At 43.9% G+C, this 19,465-nt stretch overlaps 1 protein-coding gene across 2 annotated transcripts in view; it reads right to left on the reverse strand.

Annotated features, from left to right (window-relative positions):
* Positions 1–19,465, reverse strand: part of BCAT1 (branched chain amino acid transaminase 1) — a 99,854-nt gene that overhangs the window by 66,198 nt on the left and 14,191 nt on the right. Inside the window, exon 1 of one of the 2 annotated variants that reach the window (XM_077468736.1) lies at positions 2,765–2,880. The exons of the other annotated variant lie outside the window; for it this stretch is intronic. Within the exon in view, the coding sequence (XP_077324862.1) occupies positions 2,765–2,806 (42 nt within the window). The 5' untranslated portion in view covers positions 2,807–2,880. Of the gene's footprint in view, positions 1–2,764; positions 2,881–19,465 lie in introns of those variants that run through there. 2 annotated transcript variants of the gene reach the window in all.

Raw genomic sequence — 19,465 nt, forward strand, 5'->3', positions numbered from 1 at the left:
CTACAAGGAGTCCTGACCTCAACCCAAAAGAACACCTTTGGGATGAAGTAGAGTAGAGACTGTGAGCCAGGCCTTTTCGTCCAACATCAGTACCTGACCTCACAAATGCGCTTCTGGAAGAATGGTCAAACATTCCCATAGACCAGTAGTCATCAATCCTGTCCTCAGGGCCAGATTTGCAAGATAACTGCAATACATGACAGGTGATATCATTTACTGCTTAGTGATTGCAATATTCTAGTCTGCATCTCCCCAAGGCAATACATAAAACCTGGTCTGTTAGTGGGCCCAGAGAACAGAGTTGATGACCACTGCCATAGATACTCCTAAACCTTGTGGACAGCCTTACCAGAAGAGTTGAAGCGGTTATAACTGCAAAGGGTGGACCAACTCAATATTGAATTCTATGGACTAAGACTGGGATGCCATTAAAGTTCATGTGCGTGTAAAGGCAGGCGTCCTAATACTTTTGGTAATATAGTGTATCATGAATTGTAGATATAGTCATTTTTAGAAGGAATTCCCTGACATCAGAACATTATTTCAAGGGTTCCTCTGTGAAAAGGTTAAGAAAGGCTGTCAGAGTGATATATATTAAAACAGAGAAAGTCATAGCGATTGGGGTTAGTCCATCCAGGGCAGGGCGTACAGGAGTGCAAGTCACAGGCCCATGCTCACACCTTGCCCTGAGGCTCAAGTATGTCAACCTGTATCACTCCATAGCAACCAATGCATAATCTGACACCTGTCTGTCATTTTTCACTTTGGATCAAGAGTAAAGATTTGATGGCTTGGTATGAAATGGAATGAGTTCAATTTCACAGTTTTGTACATGTGTGATGATTATGTGTATAAAGTCTGCAGGAAGAAGCATTACAGAAAATGTTGCAATAAATACAGAAATGTGATTTTCAGGACATAACGCAGTTACGCAGACACAGCTGGGGCAGAGTGTGGCCTCCCAGGGCCCCTAACAAACAATTGGTTCCAGAGTCACAGGATGCTGACTTTGGGAATAGTGGATCACATAAACACCCCCCTCCCTCTTCATCCTGCCAGAGGGTGTATAGGGATGTCTGACATATATAATGAGGCCAATGTGATTGGAGGATCCTATCAGCAGCCAGTAGGGAGGCTAGAATTATAACAAACATTATGGATGTAATACAAAGTCATATATGGCTGATGTGTAATATTGATATGAGGGATATCAAAGAGCTATACATTATTATTCAGAAACACTGATAATCATACTTGTGTCTTTGCTGTATAGATAAAATGATGTGCCTGTAAATGACATCAGGACTGACCTCCATAGGGAACAATGGTAGATCTATAATTCAGTTACATCTATATACAGAGCCTGCATCATTGTTATAATAGGGAACAATATAACATGTAACCTCAATCGGGGACAATACTGAATCTATAGCTCAGTGTACAGAAACCTCTATATGCAGAGCATGCAAAATTGTCTAATAGGGATTTTTATCAAATCTGACCTCTATATGGAACGACATTGAATCTACATTTCATTGTACAGATACATCTATATACAGAATCCTATATGATGGAATTACATCAAATCTGACCTCTATATGGAACACCGCTGAATCTATAGCCCAGTGTACAGATACATCTATATACAGAGCATACAGAATCCTATATGATGGAATTATATCAAATCTGACCTCTATATGGAACACCGCTGAATCTATAGTTCAGTGTACAGATACATCTATATACAGTCTCCAGCATCCTATACGATGGGGATCATATAAGATCCAACTTCTATAGGGAACAATGCTGAATCTATAGCCCAGTGTACAGATACATCTATATACAGAGCATACGGAATCCTATATGATGGAATTATATAAAATCTGACCTCTATATGGAACACCGCTGAATCTATAGTTCAGTGTACAGATACATCTATATAGTCTCCAGCATCCTATACGATGGGGATCATATAAGATCCAACTTCTATAGGGAACAATGCTGAATCTATAGCTCAGTGTACAGATACATCTATATACAGAGCATGCAGCATCCTATAGAGGTCAGATTTTATATAATCACCATCATATAGGATTCTGTATGCTCCTTACATAGATGTATCTGTACACAGAGCTATAGATTCAGCATTGATCCCTAAAGAGGTCAGATTTTATATAATCCCCATCATATAGGGGAGAATGCTGAATCTATAGCTCAGTGTACAGACAAATCTATATACAGAGTCTACAGCAGCCTATATGATGGGGATGATATCAAATCTGACCTCTATAGGGGATAATGCTGAATCTATAGTTCAGTGTACAGATACATCTGTACAGTCTACAGCATCCTATATGATGGAATTCTAACAAATCGGACCTCTATAGGGAAATTATATCAAAGCTGACCTCTATATTTCCGTGCATAGATACATCTGTGTACAGAGTCTACAGCATCCTATATGATGGGGATTATATAAGATCCAACCTCTATAGGGAACAATGTTGTGTCCCTAGCTGGGTGTACGGATCCCTCTATATACAGATCCCTATTTCCTCCTATATGATGGGGATTCTATATAGGACAGTGTGCTGGGACAGGTCACATGTGGATTATATAAGCTCCTCTCTATATGTGATGTCATTGCTGTACGATGAGGTTATATAAGAAGGGTGATCGGTCAGAGAGATGTTTAGTCTACAGTCACGTGACCCCCCTATAATAAGCGCCCAAGCCCCTCCCTCCCCCGGGTGATGCGGGTTACCTGGTGCCCCGGTACCCTCTGCCGCTGTGCCAGGCTCGCCATCCCGCTCCGCCTCCACCCGAGTGACGTCACCCTTCTTCCCAACCCGCTGCAGCTCTACCCACCGCGGACGTCAGAGCCCCCCCAAGCCACATAGTACTCGGGTGTGCGGTGACGTTAAGACTTCCCCCCAGCGCTGAGGGTAACACTGTATCAGTCAGTGTGCTCCGTACTTATAAGAACCATCAGGCTAAGCTCGTTGTAATATCGGAATTACAATGTTATGTCATTAGTAGATGATCGTCATAGTGTGGTGTCAGAAATCTCCTGTACATACGTCATCATGTCAGAAATGACAAGTGTCATCATCATCACTGATCATCTGTCTAGTATGACATCATCAATGCATGCATGACATCATCCCATGCTAGCACTACTGGAATGATTTCCCCATACGCTACATTACACATCACTTCACAGGTTACCGCAACCCGCAGTGCGTTGGAGTTTTGTGGTGCTATTTAATGTCATACCGTATGTGGTATTTTCATGCAAGTCAGGAGAAGAATTATTTTGTATTTTAGTGGTGGCCTGGTGGGTCATGGTGACCTTTCTGGAAAGTTCTTGCAATATTTCCGGAGTTCTCCCTTAGATGCCTCCCTGGCGTGGCACCATGTGCATGCCCTGGAAGGCCTGGCGCAGTGCCGCAAATAATCTGTGAACAACGTGTTTGCACAAGCTGATTACACTGCCACAACTCTGCCAATTCTTTACAAGTCGAGCGAGATAATACGGTGGGCATTTGAGGTCATTCCCCATAAAAAATTCCCATGATAAATCTGAAAGGGATTTATGGAGGGTTCTGGAGTTTGCTGCGCTCCACAAGTGCCAGTGGGGATGCGCCGTCTATTATGGTTGGCTTGATGAGCAACATTTTTATTACTTGCCGTGGGAGGTTTCATAGACGCCACCCAACCTGTAATACTCCAGGGATGAGGAAGGTTCGTTATGGGTCATAGTTATGAGTTCACGAACCGCGCTGAGATCTGGTGTACACACTGGTTGTTACCAGAAGTTAAAGAAAAGTTTGTCAGATAAAAACTCTTTACCTCCAGTGCCTGAAACATGACCAAGACCAGCCATACGCCAGCCGAGAGCCGAACCTTTAATGGGCAGGCTGATTGATCAACTTGGGTACAAGCAGCCTGTCAGATTTTCTTCCGATTATCACAAGCGGCTGCTATAGCTGCTGGCAACAATCACTGTCTTCTCCCATCGGGGGCGCCAGGAGAAGACAATTGGAGTCTTCCCTGTCGGCACTGTCTGTTGATGGGGGGTGGGGGGGGGGGGGGTCATACAAATTTCTTTCCTGTAATCCATGGTTGCAGGAAAGAAATTTGCACCGTGTATGACTGGCCTAACTCGTTACTTCCAGTGCCTGAAACATGTGGCTGTCTGAAGACCCTTAACTCGTTTCTTCCAGTGCCTCAAATATGAGATGGTTTGAAAACCTTTAAGGCCCCTTTCACACGGGACGGATCAGTAATGATGATCCGCTTGCTCAGCGGGGATCGCTCCGTTGTCCCCGCTGAGCCGGCGGATAACAGGGCGGTCCATGCACACTGTGCAGGGACCGCCCTGTCAGCTCTCCGCTCTCCTATGGGGGATTTGGATGAGCACGGACCATCTGTCCGTGTTCATCCGATCCGCTCTGCAGATGGATAGAAAAATAGGATTTTCCTCCGTCTGCAGAATCGGACGATTGCGGAGGCGGACGATAGCGGGTGTCTGGGGATATTCATCAGCAGACACCCGCTGTCCCATAGGGATGTATGTCCGTATTTCATCCGCAAACGGATGGATGAAATACGGACATAATGTCCGCATGTGTGAAAGGGGCCTAACTTGTTACTTCGAGTGCCTGAAATATGAGACTGTCTAAAGACCCTTAGGCTGGGTTCACACTTATGCGATGCCAGACAGCACTGTATTGCTGTGCACATCACATGCAATATCTGTGCGAGGCAAATTTAGCCACACAGTTTGTATTGCATCGCAGTTGCACCAAAATGGTGCATAACCCTTGCGATCCGATTCTACAGTTTGCACTGCATTCAGCAAACTGATTTGGGAGCGTCACTAACTTTATATTGACACCCGCAGTGCCAAACTGCCTACGATTCCAATGCAATGTGGGAACCCGCACAGGAATCGTGGTGGTTCTTGCATCGCGCCAGTGTGAACCCAGCCTTAACTTGATACTTTAAGTGGTTGAAGAATGAGATGATTGTAGTAGGTGGTAGGAAACAGAGGCGGCTCTAGGCTTTGTGGGGCCGGCTTAGGCAAAGCTTAGATACGAGGCCCCGCGCACGCCCATAATGGGAAAAATAAATTCACGTGATCTGTCCAACTATGCAGCAGGCCTTCCCTTAACAATGGATGAGTCTTCAGCTGTCATCTGGGTTTCCCGCTGACAGCGGACTGTAAAAAAACAAAACCCATTGCAGGCAAAAGGAAAAAATGTGAAACAGCATGGGGTCCTCCCCTTTGGATACCCCCAAATTCATACCAGACCCTTATTATCTGAGCTTGCAGCCTAGCAGGCCAGGAAAGGGGAGGGGGCGAGGGCTCTCCCCTCCTGAACCATACCAGGCCACATGCCCTCAACATGGGGGGGGGGGTGCTTTGGGGCATAGTACCCCTACTTGTTCACCCCTAAAAAAAAAAAAAAACCCACAGCAGACAGTTTTTGACAAGTCCTGTATTTAAAAAACAAAAACGTCCCCCGGCGTAGATCCATCGTCAATCATGGTACCTGATGCCACCGCCGACCTGGAAAAAAAAAACTATTGTCTTGACGAAGTCTCCTGCCGTCTGAGAGCCCTTAAATAACTAAGGGGTGGGGTCACCCGATGACTCCACCGGGTGAACCCACCCCCTTGTGACGTTGTTAACTGAGGGCATGTTTAAGAGCTGTCAAACGGGTCAGGGTGGTGGTGGGCGCTGTGATTGGCATTGCATCTACAGTGAGGGACATTTTTTTCTATTTTAGATTTTTTAATAAATGACCTGTAAAAACCTGTGTTGTGTTTTTATTTACTTTTTACACTTTTTTGGTGAATGAGTAGGGGTACTATATACCTCATACGCATTCAAATGGGAGGATGAATACCATGCGTTTGAGGAGTCATGCCAAAAGAAAATTCCAATTTTTAGACCATTAATACATAAAAGTTTTACATCTTTATTATTAACATTCCATAATAGACATTAAAGAGATAAACTGTACATTCCATTTAGACAAGAGTAAAAAACGTATACATTGATGTACCCGTATTTATCGGCGTATAAGACGCGCCGGCGTATAACACGCACCCCAAGTTTAGGAGGGAATTTTGTGGAAAAAACTTTTAGGAGGGAAATTTAAGGAAAAAAATAAAATAAAATAAAAACTTACATTTAAATGCCTATCAATGCAGCCTTATCAGTGTCCATCTGAAGCCTCGTCAGCGTCATTTGCAGCCTTGTCATGCAGCCTGTCCGCATTGCAGCCTGTCGTCATTGCAGCCTGTCCGTCTTAGTGCATTGTCTGCTTATGTTTTTAAAAATGGCGCCGCCGAGATGTCCTGTGTATCTCGGCGGCGCCCCGGAAGTTCTTGGCGGCTTTCGGCCCTTCTCGGCGGCTTTCAGCCGCTCTCGGACCTCGGCAGCTTTCGGCCGCTCTCAGAAGGTCCGAGAGCAGCCGAAAGCTGCCGAGAAGGGCCAAGGCGGCCGAAAGCCACCGAGAAGGGCTCTGGGCGGGTGAAAGCCGCCCAGAGCCCAAAAAATTGTGCGGAAATCGCGGAGTATCGGCGTATAACACGCACCCATGATTTTCCCCTGATTTTAAGGGGGAAAAAAGTGCGTGTTATACGCCGATAAATACGGTATATTATAATGTAGCACATTATGATTTATCATAACAGCAGAAGTGTATATTGTAAACCAGGCACTGATATATTCTATCCCGATGCGTTTCATGAAACAGAGTAAACTTCCTCAGGTGATAAACAGATTTCAAGTTAATAAGTAACATATGCAGAGAGACCATGTCATTAAAGCACAGAATATCGGGACATGTGTGTTAAAATAAGGGAACACAACAGCTATAAATCGGCTCAAAAAGGTACAGAGCTCGCATTATCAATGAAAACTATAATATAAAAATTTCACTATACTTACACATCGATCACCAAAAGAGAGGAAGATTGGGATCATCTCATAACAAATTTATATATATATATCTCCATCCATCCATCTCACTACTGGAGTATTTGCTTATCAGTTTGAATTCTGTTTATCTCCCGAGGAAGTGAACTTTGTGTCACGAAATGCATTGAGATAGTACATATCAGTGCCTTGTTTACAATATACACTTCCGCTGGTATGATGCATTGCAATATACAGTATATCATATACTTTTTTTAAATATTGTCTTAAGGTATTTTTTTTTATGTTCAATATGGAATGTTAATAATAGAGATGTAAAAACTTTTTTTATATTTTCATGGTCTAAAAAATTAGAATTTTCTTTTGGCTTGACTCCTCAAAAGTCACATGGGTACCTGTTTTATGTGTAGAACATTTCATTCATTCATTAGATGCAAGCTCTTTGAATCATGGAGGCATCACATGAGGGCATTACCTAAGGGTAATGCCCATACAGCATGTGTTGGAATGCCCACTCATCCAGGCTGATATCCACCCATTAAGACCTTTTGATATTGGCATAACTCCTCCCAAGAGCCAGCCCACTACTTGACTCAAGACTGAGTTTTATTGAGAGGCATACTGAGGAAGGGTGCTGTGATGTCATCACAAAGCTATCTACAGCACCCTGCTAGCTCCTCCCACAAGCCAAAATTTGCAAGCATTGCACAGAAAAGCACAGAGAAGACCGAATAATGATGTCACTGGTTCTAAAAGAAAATATGTAATAAAAAACAGAAACATTTCAGTGACATGTCATTGAATGTAATTGAAGGTGAAATTGGTAATTTTGCTGTAAAAACAATTGCAGCAAAATCTCTCCACTCATCCCTACAGATGTGTAACATACACTCATATCAAAAAAACACAAAAAGAAATAAAAGTAAAATAAACATTGTTGTGCCATTCTGACTTGAACTCACTGGAAGTCTGTCAGTTTATAAAATGTTTTCACCTACGATTCATAAAATTATCAAATTGGCATTAGGCCTCTTTCACACGGGGCGGATCAGTAATGATCCGCCCCGTGAAGATCCGCTCACTCAGCGGGGATCGCTCCGTTGTCCCTGCTGAGCTGGCTGCGGACAGGGTGGTCTCCGCACACTGTGCGGGGACCGCCCTGTCAGCTCTTCGCTCTCCTCTATGGGGATCGGACGAGCACGGACCGTCTGTCCGTGTTCGTCCGATCCGCTCTGCAGACGGATAGAAAAATAGGATTTTCCTCCGTCTGCAGAATCTGACTGTTGCGGAGGCGGACGAAATCGGGTGTCTGCGGATGCTCATCCGCAGACACCCGCTATCCCATAGGGATGAATGTATGTCCGTATTTCATCCGCAAACGGATGGATGAAATACGGACATATCGTCCGCATGTGTGAAAGGGGCCTTAGGGAAAACGTGAATCTTGAGTAAAAGTTGGTTGAATTTTTCACATTTATTCGAATTGTCTATAAATGGAGGGAATTGTGTGAATCCTAGCTGAACGTTGTTTAAATCTTGTGTGAAAACATATAATATATAGATTATAAAAAGACCGCTAGAGTTCTCCTTTTACTGGGAAATCTGGAAAGCATGACCTGTATAGTAAGAGAGCAAGGAGCCTGTAAGTGAGCAGAGCGGAAGAAGCTGCTTCTTTTCAACCACAGTGTTTTCTGTAGCAGTTATTAGATATTGTGGGAAACCAAATAGGAAGTTTGTCTAATCATATTCACAGCAATTATTCAATGAGTTTACGGAAACGCATGCAACAATGTTCTAACTTTAGATGTAAACTGTATCTGGGCAACTAGTTTGTTTACAGCACTGTGTATCACAAACTGTAATTTTTTTTAAATGAAGTCTCCTTTCCATCCTTGTTTCCTCAGTGCTACTGATCTCCTACAGCCTCTTTGCAGCCACTATCTGTCTACATGCACTCCAATGATGGCTGCATGCCATTTCTTAGGGTGGGATTACCCAGGAAGTCTCAACATGCTGTTTCACAACGGTGCTCAGCGTCCATCCCATAATCCAGTGTTTATCCCCAACACCCTACTCACTGCACCACTGTGGAATGTGGGGGGTATGAATATCCGAGTTCCAACCGAGGAAAGTTCAGGTCTGTATGTGCAGTGGAGGGGCTTTTGATTTTGTCATTTTGCAGTACCTTGTCCTAGTTACTCAAGGTAGGTCTCTTTCACACAGGCGGAACAATTGGGTCAGCCTGTCGGTTCGTTAGGCAGACCTGATCAGACCCTCCATCAGGGCCGGATTAACATAGGGGCTATTGGAGCTGCAGCTCCAGGCCCCTTCCTCAAGATAGGCCCATTTGCCCAAAAAAAAGAAAAAAAAATAATAAAAAAGAAAAAATCAAATTATTTTTTTTTTTTTTAAAGATAGACTTGTACGAGGATTGTAGCTCAGCGATCAGTCACAGAGACCCCACATTAGGGTGGTAGGTAGCTAAAGACCCACTCCAGCACTGGTTAAAATATGGGGCTGCTATCATCTATGGATACGGGGCTCCTTGCGCAGACTGTCATAAGCTACATACAGAACGGTCAGTATAAATACAAGCTGGAACACTCTGCAGCAGACACAGAGGATGAACTCACATAGCTTATAATAATTATTTTTATATTACTTATGATAATTAACCCCTTGCCACCCAGGCCCATTCTGAGACTTCTCTCCTACATGTAAAAATCATCATTTTTTTTATGCTACAAAATTACTCAGAACCCTCAAGCATTATATATTGTTTTAGCAGACACCCTATGGAATAAAATGGTGGTCTTTGAAATGTTACACGATATTTGCGCAGCAATTTTTCAAACGTTTCATTCATTTAAAAAAAAACGCTAAAGTTAGCACGATTTTTTGTTGTGTACTAAGCGATGCTTTACATTTTTTTACAGGTTACATGTTTAGAGTTACAGAGGAGGTCTAGTGCTAGAATTCTTGCTCTCACAGTAACGATGGTGGCGTATGTAATCTGTGTGTATCTGGCTCTGATACTAACCAGTGCCTACCCAGGGACTGACTAGTATCTCTCCCCAGCCTGTCCCCACACACCCTCTCACCTGCTGCCCTGTGAATGGGGCAATCACTCCTGCAGTGTTATTGTGTTCCGCCAGTGAATACAATGATTAGTGTTGCCAACTATAGCTGGCAGCACTGATTGTTTTGGGGAAAACTTGACAGGCTGGTTGTACTCAAGTCGGTTAATAGGTTGACTTGTGTAAAACCAGCTAGCCCATACATAGATCAACTATGGCTGGTCTCTGCTTAATTGGTGTAATTTCAATCCATGTATGGCCAGCTTAACCACTACGCAGTCCCTAAACATCCTCCCACAAACCTTTCGATTTTTCATTCCCAGATTACTTCCTCCTCCTCTCCTATACATAGTGCCCACTGTCATACCCTCCACACTCCTCTCCTGTACATACTACTCACTGTCATACCCTCCATACGCCTCTCCTATACATAGTGCCCACCGTCATAACCTCCCTCCACACTCCTCTCCTGTAATTACTGCTTACTGTCCTACTCTCCACACTTCTCTCCTGTACATAGGGCCCACTGTCATACCCTCCACACTCCTGTAGATATTGCTCACTGTCATACCCTCCACACTCTTCTCTTCTACATAGTGCCCAATGTCATACCCCCCTACACTCCTCTGCTGTGCATACTGCCCACTGTCATACCGTAAACACTCCTCTCCTGTACATAGTGCCTTCTGCCATACCCTCTGCACTCCTCTCATGTACATAGTGCCAACTGTTAGACCCTCCACATTCCTCTCCCTCACCTGCACATACTTCCCACTTTTATACCATTCATACTCCTCCTCTATGCCTCTTACCCACAAAAACTGTTCTTTAAAATTATACTGAATATCCTCAATGTTACCAGCTCTAGAATGGGCACACTTTTGTTAGTTCAACTAAAGGAAATCTCCCAGTCCTCATATTTGTTCTGCCCCATTATTAGTACTTATTTAATTTTGTAATTACTATTGTGGTGTATAGAGGAACATAGGGGATGTCAGCTACTCCAGATATAGCACTTGTAAAAAAAGCGTCCCTGAAAATATTTTAGAAATGTTGACAACTATGTACTTAGGCACTGCCCAAGGGCCACAGGTAGGGGGCCCCATGACAGGCGCCTGTGATATTAAAGCGGTAGTAAACTTTTCTAACATTACTACTTTTTAGAGGTCCTGGGGTAGGTTATGCCACAATGTACAATTATGCCCAGCATATTAGCACATTAGGGTACACTTACCTGTCAGACTGAGCCCTCCAGTGCTGTGCTGTGATCAATCTGGCGGGGCCCGAGCACTTCCATCTTCACCCGGTCTTCCTTATGGGTTCTGTGCCTTCGGACACTTGCCTTGGCCAGGCTGCTTTGATGTCATTCCCACACATGCTCATATGCATCCTCTCTCTCCCATCCCCCCTCCCTTACCCCTCACACCTCTTTCATCCCCTTTCTCCCTCTCTCCCTCTAATTTGTTATAACAAAAATAGTTTGCATTTTTATTTATTTATTGTTTATAAAAGGCCCCACAAAAATCTTCAGCACCAGGCCCACGAAGTTCTTAATCTGGCCCTGCCCTCCATGGAGGGTTGACACCCACCAACATCTGATCTGATCTTATCTGCTAATAACAGATGGGTGGAGGATCTGTTCGCCATCCCTCTGGCAAGTCAGATGACAGCCGGATGGAAATGGACAGGTGGTCAGTTTCCATACGACTGCTCAGAGGAAAGTGGGCTGTGTCTGTGTCTGCTCTGCATAAGTAGAGCAGACACAGACCTCTTATCCGTCTGCTCAGTGGACAGATTCCCCACTGAGCAGGTCCCATCTGAAAGTGGCCCTACTGATTATTATTATACAGGATTTATATGGCGTCACCGGTTTGTGCATTGCTTTACAGCATGAGGGCAGACAGTATGGTTACAATACAATTCAGGAGGAATCAGAGGGCCCTCCGCGTTAGAGCTTACAATCTAAGATGAAGAATTGTTGCAATATACTGTATATAATTACTGCACACACCATTTTTGTAGTTTGATGTTTTCTAAAATTTATAAAAAAATGCAAGGCACATAGGCTTAATTATTGTCTGTTGGCATGACTTAAGTCTGTAGGAGGCATGAGCTTGCCAGATGTCCATAAATACTTTAGAGCTGCACATATGGCTTGCATTCTGAGCTGGTGCTTCCCAGAAGTGGGGAAACAGTGGGTAAGTTTTGAACAGTCTTTCTTGGAATGTCTATTGGGTGGTCTCCTTTGGCTTGCTAGAGAAGTAGCCTTATACGGCCACGCAAGCATTGGGGCTATCCTTACCAAAGGGGGGGGGATTTAGGTTTTGTGCTGCCTGCCCTAGGTCTGACTAAACCCATGCATTCCTAATTGAAATATGACACACCCCTTCCTGTAGAGGTTTCACCCCTTCCTATTTAAGACCTACCCTGTCATCTGTAAACCACGCCCCTTCCTCTTTAGGCTCCACCAATGCAGCGGCTGGTGTGAATAGACCCTAAGCTCCTGTGTTGGGCGGCTTTTGCTCAGGTAAATGCAGGTCAGAAGGAGGTCAAGTGTCAATGAATTCTGAATTATCAGTGAAACATCTCAAACTGATGTCAGAACTAATGCCAGTGCTAAGTGATGACAAAGACACTTCTTCCAGTAGTGGAAGTGCTCATATTCACTTGCTAAAATTCCCCTAAATTATCACATTGGGCCAGCAGACAGGGTTGGGTTAAAGCGGGAGTCCGCCGTTTTTTTTTTTGTTTTTTTTTAAAAAGCCAGCAGCTACAAATACTGCAGCTGCTGACTTTTAAAATAGTGACACTTACCCGCCCAGCGCGCCCACGATGTCGGCACCCCGAAGCCGATCTCTCGATCATCTCTCGGGTGCTGCCGCTGCCATCTTGGGTATGGGAATCAGGAAGTGGAGCCTTTCGGCTTCATTTCCCGGTTCCCTACTGCGCATGCGCGAGTCACGCTGCGCAATAAGGATGGTCCCCGCTGTCTCTGGGATCCGTGTGTTTCCCAGCAGGCAGCGGGGGACTTTCGGAAAGGGGCATAGATTCTGCGGAAAGGGGCGTACCTTCTGCAGAATCTACACCGGAAGTGGGTGCAGATACCTGTACTGTACAGGTACCTGCACCCCCCTCCCCCCTGAAAGGTGCCAATTGTGGCGCCGGAGGGGGGGAGGATTCCAATGAGCGGAAGGTCCACTTTAGGATGGACCTCCGCTTTAAATCCATATTTGTGGATTATTGAACATACAATGCTGATCTAACCACACTGCTTATCCCAGGAGGGACACCAGGGATGGGGACCTGCCCAACTAATGTTCCATTTGATGGTGGTCATGTGACATTCAAAAAACAGGTTTCTTAGTAAATTAGGACTCAATCTGACCTATGCATGTTTAATTGCAATATATTTTGCTAAACAAAACAGGATTACCTGGCGTAAAGATGTTCCTATAGAGAAAAACCTAAGACAAAATCAGCAAGTTGCAAAAACCATGAGCAAAAAAAAAAAAAAAAAAAAAAAAGGCTATACATTCCAGCTTTACTTCTCATCTAGAAGACTACAAAAGACCGGAATTTTCATTACACCAACCCTGGAGATTTTAAGATTTAACCCCATCAATTCCAGAAAAACAGGTAAAAGTCATCAGCGATCAAAGTATGACTCACAAGGAAATAATCCCGTAATCACTTTATATACCTCTTATCAACCAGGAAGGAAACCACCTACATGCCCTCTTCAGAGTTGTCAGTGAGAATGCAAAGTAAAAAAGCCCTTTGCTGCCATACCTGGGGGTTTCCCTCCTCTCTTCTCCATGCTACTGACACAGAGAGCCCTGGGAGGAGTTTACATTACGTAACTTCCGCCTGAGGATTCTGTGGAGGAGGGTAGACTGAGCATTAGGTTACTAAGACCTGCTGCCAGTGCCACACCTACTAGTATTAAGTGTGGCCGCCGGTCTGTCCAAACGTCAGGCTATCATAATGACAGCAGTGTGACCGCTTCATGGGTGCGCCAGATCAATTTTTCCTTCCTGGACCCTGCTCCTCCCAGCCAAGTTCACCCCATAAGACTGGTGCTACACTAAAAGTCTCCAAAAAACTCTTTTCGTGTGGGAGCCGGGAGAAGGCTGTTTTTTTTTTTTGTGAGGGGGGAGACTTTTTTCCCCCCCTAGGCCTGGGCCTTGTAGGTCCAGGCCAAGATACATCATTAACCCTTACACTTATGCAGAAGGACAAAAACTTGATTTTATCAGCCCTAACTCCCATTTCCTCGACCCCTATTATTTCTTACCCAAGCTTTACCCCGGGATTACACATTAGTAATTTTCTTACCACCCCAAAAGATAATCTATTCAGGGTTCGACTTTTTAATACGGGAGGTGCCTGACATTCGAGCTATGTTTGAGCCTCTTTCTCTGTGGAGGGCGCTGCAACTGCGTCATTTTTTAACTCACCACTGGGCAAGGATACTCTCTCTTCCGACCTCCACGGAGTTTGAAGATCTTTGTTTATCACAGGAAGCTGTTCCACATGGACTTTCACAGTCCTGTAGATTATTATCACATCCGCAGAACTTGTCGCCCCCGGAGTACCTTCTCAAATAGGGTATGAGATTTGGGTGTTACTTTCACAGAACAGCAGAGGGACAGGACTATACAAATGACTCCATCTCTAGTAAGATCCAAGAAACCAGATACAAATACTTAACTAGATGGTATAGAGTCCCCAAAACCCTGCATCAACTGTTCCTTCAGAGCTCCTAGTTATGTTGGAGATGTCAAAGGGAGGAAGGCTCCATGCTCCATGTTTTCTGGTCCTGTGAGGGTCTTAAAGATTTCTGGTCACAAATCAAACACTGGATGCAGAGGTTTACTGATATCCAGATGCCAAACGATTCAGCCGCCTGTTATATTTGACCCCCATGTCTTTGAAATATTACAAGGGCTTTCTCTTACTGCATTTGCTTAATATTGCAAAGGTGTGTATCCCGCTATTCTGGAAGCAAACCACACCCTCGTCCATTAAGACTTGGTTTACCAAAATCAAAGAAGTTCAACTAATGGAAGATCTTATGGCAGCGGCACACCATAGATAGGAACAGTTTTGTAAAACATGATTTTTATGGAAATTACTTTCACATCTGAATGTCAGGATATTCTGGAATCTCAACCGTGACTCCCTTGAATCTCCCTGTTGAGGTGATGCCTTTGACCCCAACAGCCTTCCTTGTGCCAGCTATACTTAGACAGCATACTCACTTTCTTTTTCTTAACCCCCTTTCCTTCTCTTTTTTTTTTTTTACACCTCTTTTCCCCTTTAACTCCTTTTTGTCTTGTTTTTCAGTTTTTTTTTTTTTTTTAAATACAGTTATACAGAATATAAGCTTTTCATGGTTCCTTGGGCAAAAGGAACTCTATGGCTACTGTCTGGACACACCTTGTTTTAGCTGGTCTAGCTGCAGAATTTTTACTATTGACCTTATTCCTGTATGCTCCTTGCTCCTTGCACATGCTGATTGTTGTCTTGTGGAAGCCTGTATGACGTAAAATCCCATGAATAAAAAGGAAAAAAAATGTTTTTTTTCAAATGTTCCTTTCTATGTAAACCAGAGGGGTTGGCATCTTAAAATCTAGTTTTGTGCTGGTACAATTGGCTCCTTGCTTTTCCTGGACAGAGATGCAAGATAAAATCTCAGGCATTTCCTGAAATAGAAAGTAAATTTTTTTTGTGGGATACCCTTTTCTATCCTCATCTACAGCAATGCAGACACTGCAGCTTTTTTCATTCCAGCACTGTAAAGCCCCATACACACTATTAGTTTTTCTGCTGAGTTTTTCCCTCAGATTTACCAAAACCATATAATATGAGGTCAAACATTAGGAGTTTCAATGTGTATGCAATCAGACAGGCCCTTGCACTACGTGGTTTTGGTAAATCTGAAGGAAAAACTCAGCAGAAAAACTGATAGTGTGTATGGGGCATCACTGCTTAGGTGGTGATAATAAAAAGGTGACCCTCTCAATCAATCATCAATTAGGAAGGAAATGGTAAAAACACAGCTATTTTTTTCAGAATAACGAATTGTGAATCTCTAAATCTTCCAGAAATGTGCTGATCACACACCCCAGGGCGGAGATGTTACAGTCACACAGATGAAGTTTTGTCTGCTTGTTGGTTTCTGTCTATGGAACGCCTGTGACGTCCCATATCTGCAGACACACGTGGGGTTTCCTTTTCATCATCGTCTGCGTGGCTCACGTTGACATCACGTGAATGAACGTGCATATCATCTGAGAACTCAATGAATTAAATTAAGGCTAACAGTTCTACCACAATAACAGGAAGCAGATGACAATGAGCTCCTCTCAGCCAAAAATGGGCATTGCTGACATGAAACATCTGGGGTTTCTTAAATATAGTGTACGCTCCTGGAAAATATAAGCACTTTGCATTTAAACTCAGAGGATGTGGCCTGGCTAGAAACTGGCAGGATTTCTTATTCTGGCACTGAGCACATGGCTGCTAAATCATTGTACAAGTCACCTTTCTTATCCTCTGAATGGACTTGAATGTGACACAGTGAATTCAGGGTGTTCCCTGGTTCCAGCTCCTCCCTCCTGCAGCCCCGTCCACATATAGGTAGGTCGTCATGTGACATGAGGCTGTAGTTCCAGCAGGACATAAAACCGAGTGAATTTTCTGACATCTCCACCTTTCCAGTGTTTACTGAGCAGCATTAGCAGCACTCTGATTTATTTCATTAGATGACCACATTACAGACCGAAAGAGGTGACCCTCCGAAGGTCTGTGTATCCGACTACTTTGTCTGGCCTGGGAAATGCAATTGTTTTTAAATCTGCAACCTGTCCAGCAGAAGTTGTACTCCCAACAGTGCCCGAAAGCTGCTTTGACAGGCAAGTTTTATGAGTGCAATGACATTATTTAGAGAGTTTTATGTCGCGTACACACGGTCGTAATTTCCCGACAACAAATGTTCGATGTGAGCTTGTTGTCAGAAATTTCAACCATGTGTAGGCTCCATCGGACATTTGGTGTCGAAATTTCCAACAACAAAAATGTAAGAACTGGTTCTCAAATTTTCCGACAACAAAATCTGATCGTGTGTACACAATTCCGGGGCACAAAATTCCACACATGCTCAGAATCAAGCAGAAGAGCCACACTGGCTATTGAACTTAATTTTTCTCAGCTCGTATGTGTTGTATGTCACCACGTTCTTGACGTTCGGAATTTCCAACATTTGTGTGACCGTGTGTATGCAATACAAGTTTGAGCCAACATCAGTCGGAAATAAATCAAGGATTTTGTTGTCGGAATGTGCGATCGTGTGTACACAGTGCAGAATCCAACCCAAATTCCAGATGGGCTCATAGAAGGCTTGTACTTGTATGAGAGGCTGATGGAAATAGATTGGTACTCCCAAAGTGGTACATAGGCTGCTAATCACAGAAGCACAGTGACGCAATTCAGTCTCAGTCTAGGGGATGTCTTTTAAGGATTTATTGCTGCAGAATTTTTAACAGAAGAGAGGTTTAGGGTCGCAGGATACTCCAAACTGATCCATAACAATGGGAGGACAAAATTCTCCCTATATCTTGCAACGGAAGCTCTTCCTGGAGGTAGGAATCCATGGCCAGTATATCTCGGACCCTACAGCAGTCCATGTAACCACTTCTAGCACAACAAGGTCTTTACTCAGTTTCCCAGAAGCTGTCTGCCACCCAGCATCCACAGGTAGATCCTCAGTGAAGGAGATTACAAAATCCCTCTCCAGACCAGAACCTCAGTGCAGTACCCTAGCAAATATTGTCCTCTGGCAATCTTCCCCAGGCCCACAGCCCAACAACTGCTGAGGCTCAGACTGAATATTCTTGTCTTGGTAGAGCTGCCTCCAGGGGCAGCAGCCCCAAGAGAACTATAACCCTACCCTAAAGGGAAATAACACTCTGTACAGGACTCCTGCACATTTATCACCTCCCCAGCCACCTTCTGGATGCCTCACTCCAGGAATTGGCTGGGGTGTGATAAATATTCAACTGATCATTTTAATCTCCAAGCCTTATACTCAGGAAACCTCTTTCGGAGGCAGGTGGGAGCAATCAAACTCAGCTCAGGAAACACTGAACAGAGCAAAACAATCAATCACTACTGCACTCTGCAAGGTTAAATTTCAATTTTGGTTCCACTGTAATCTAGTTAGAGGGTTGTTCTACAAATGTAAATATGAGGCTTGTTTCTAAAGACCAGACAGGAGTCCCTGCCTATGTAGCAACTGATGAGAGGTCAGTAAACATTCTATTATTGCCAATGAAGGTGTTCTTAGTAGGGGAGATATTAGATCCCTAATGGAAACACATATGTGACTTCTCTGAGTGCCTGATGACTGTCATGCTTCATACAGCGTACCTTCAATGCCATCCGAGGCACACAATAACTCAGAATGTATAGCTAAGGCTCAAAAATTGGCTCCACCTTCTCCAGGATAGACAAATATTGTCTAAATACATAAGAAGTGTATTCTTACTTGAATCTTGGTGTGTGTGTGTTTATCCAGATCTGTGCAGTAAACTAGTGTGAGACTTCACCTCTGTACAGGAGTTTCCTGTAATAAAGACTAGTCATGGATTCTCTCTTTTTGTGCAGGGTGACTGGTCTTGTATCCACCCCCTCCTGTAGGCAGCCTGAAGTGGGTGGGGTCTGAAGGGCGCCTCCCACAGCTCTGCTCTCTGCATAGGCTGTCATGTACAGCATAGTGATGATGTTACTATGACATCATGGAAAAATGAAAAAATTATAGGACAATGTTTTCTGCCTGATGTCTATATTTCCTGACAGAAGCACTGGAAGCATGATGAAGTGCCACAGCTTTACAGTGTCCGCACCTTCCTCATTTTTATTATGTGCACTCTTTGCCAAAAGTAGGCCGAGGCACAGAATGCTGCCTCAACCTTTTCAGCGAGCTAGTGAGGTCACCGAGGCACGAGGCACTTGTTTAAAAAGCAATCTATTTTTCTGCAGTAATTCCAACAAACTGGAAACACTCGGTGCCTCTCCTATAAAACACATCGGTCATTATACCAGGATGGGGGTGATACAAATATCTTCCCAGACACACAATGACCCATTTACAAGGCGCACAGCTGTCCCCGGATAGAAATCTCTTAGATTGTCTCTGAACATCTTGAAACACATGAACACAATATCCGGCTGAGTGGACACAAAAACCTCCTCCGCTCACTGCAGACTCCAGATTATCAGATTACTAAATCGTTTTCCACCTGAAATATATACCTGTATATAAAGCCAAAGCTTTCCTTTTTTAGTTTTTAACTGGACAGGATAATAGTTAAAGAGGAACTCCAGAGGAACTTTCCTTCAGTCTTGCATTGTCTAGCCCAGGGTTAGGCAACCT

The sequence above is a fragment of the Lithobates pipiens genome, unplaced genomic scaffold, assembly GCF_037356315.1.
Source record: "Lithobates pipiens isolate NorthernLeopardFrog02 unplaced genomic scaffold, aLitPip1_a1.2 Scaffold_8, whole genome shotgun sequence".
NCBI lineage: Eukaryota > Metazoa > Chordata > Amphibia > Anura > Ranidae > Lithobates > Lithobates pipiens.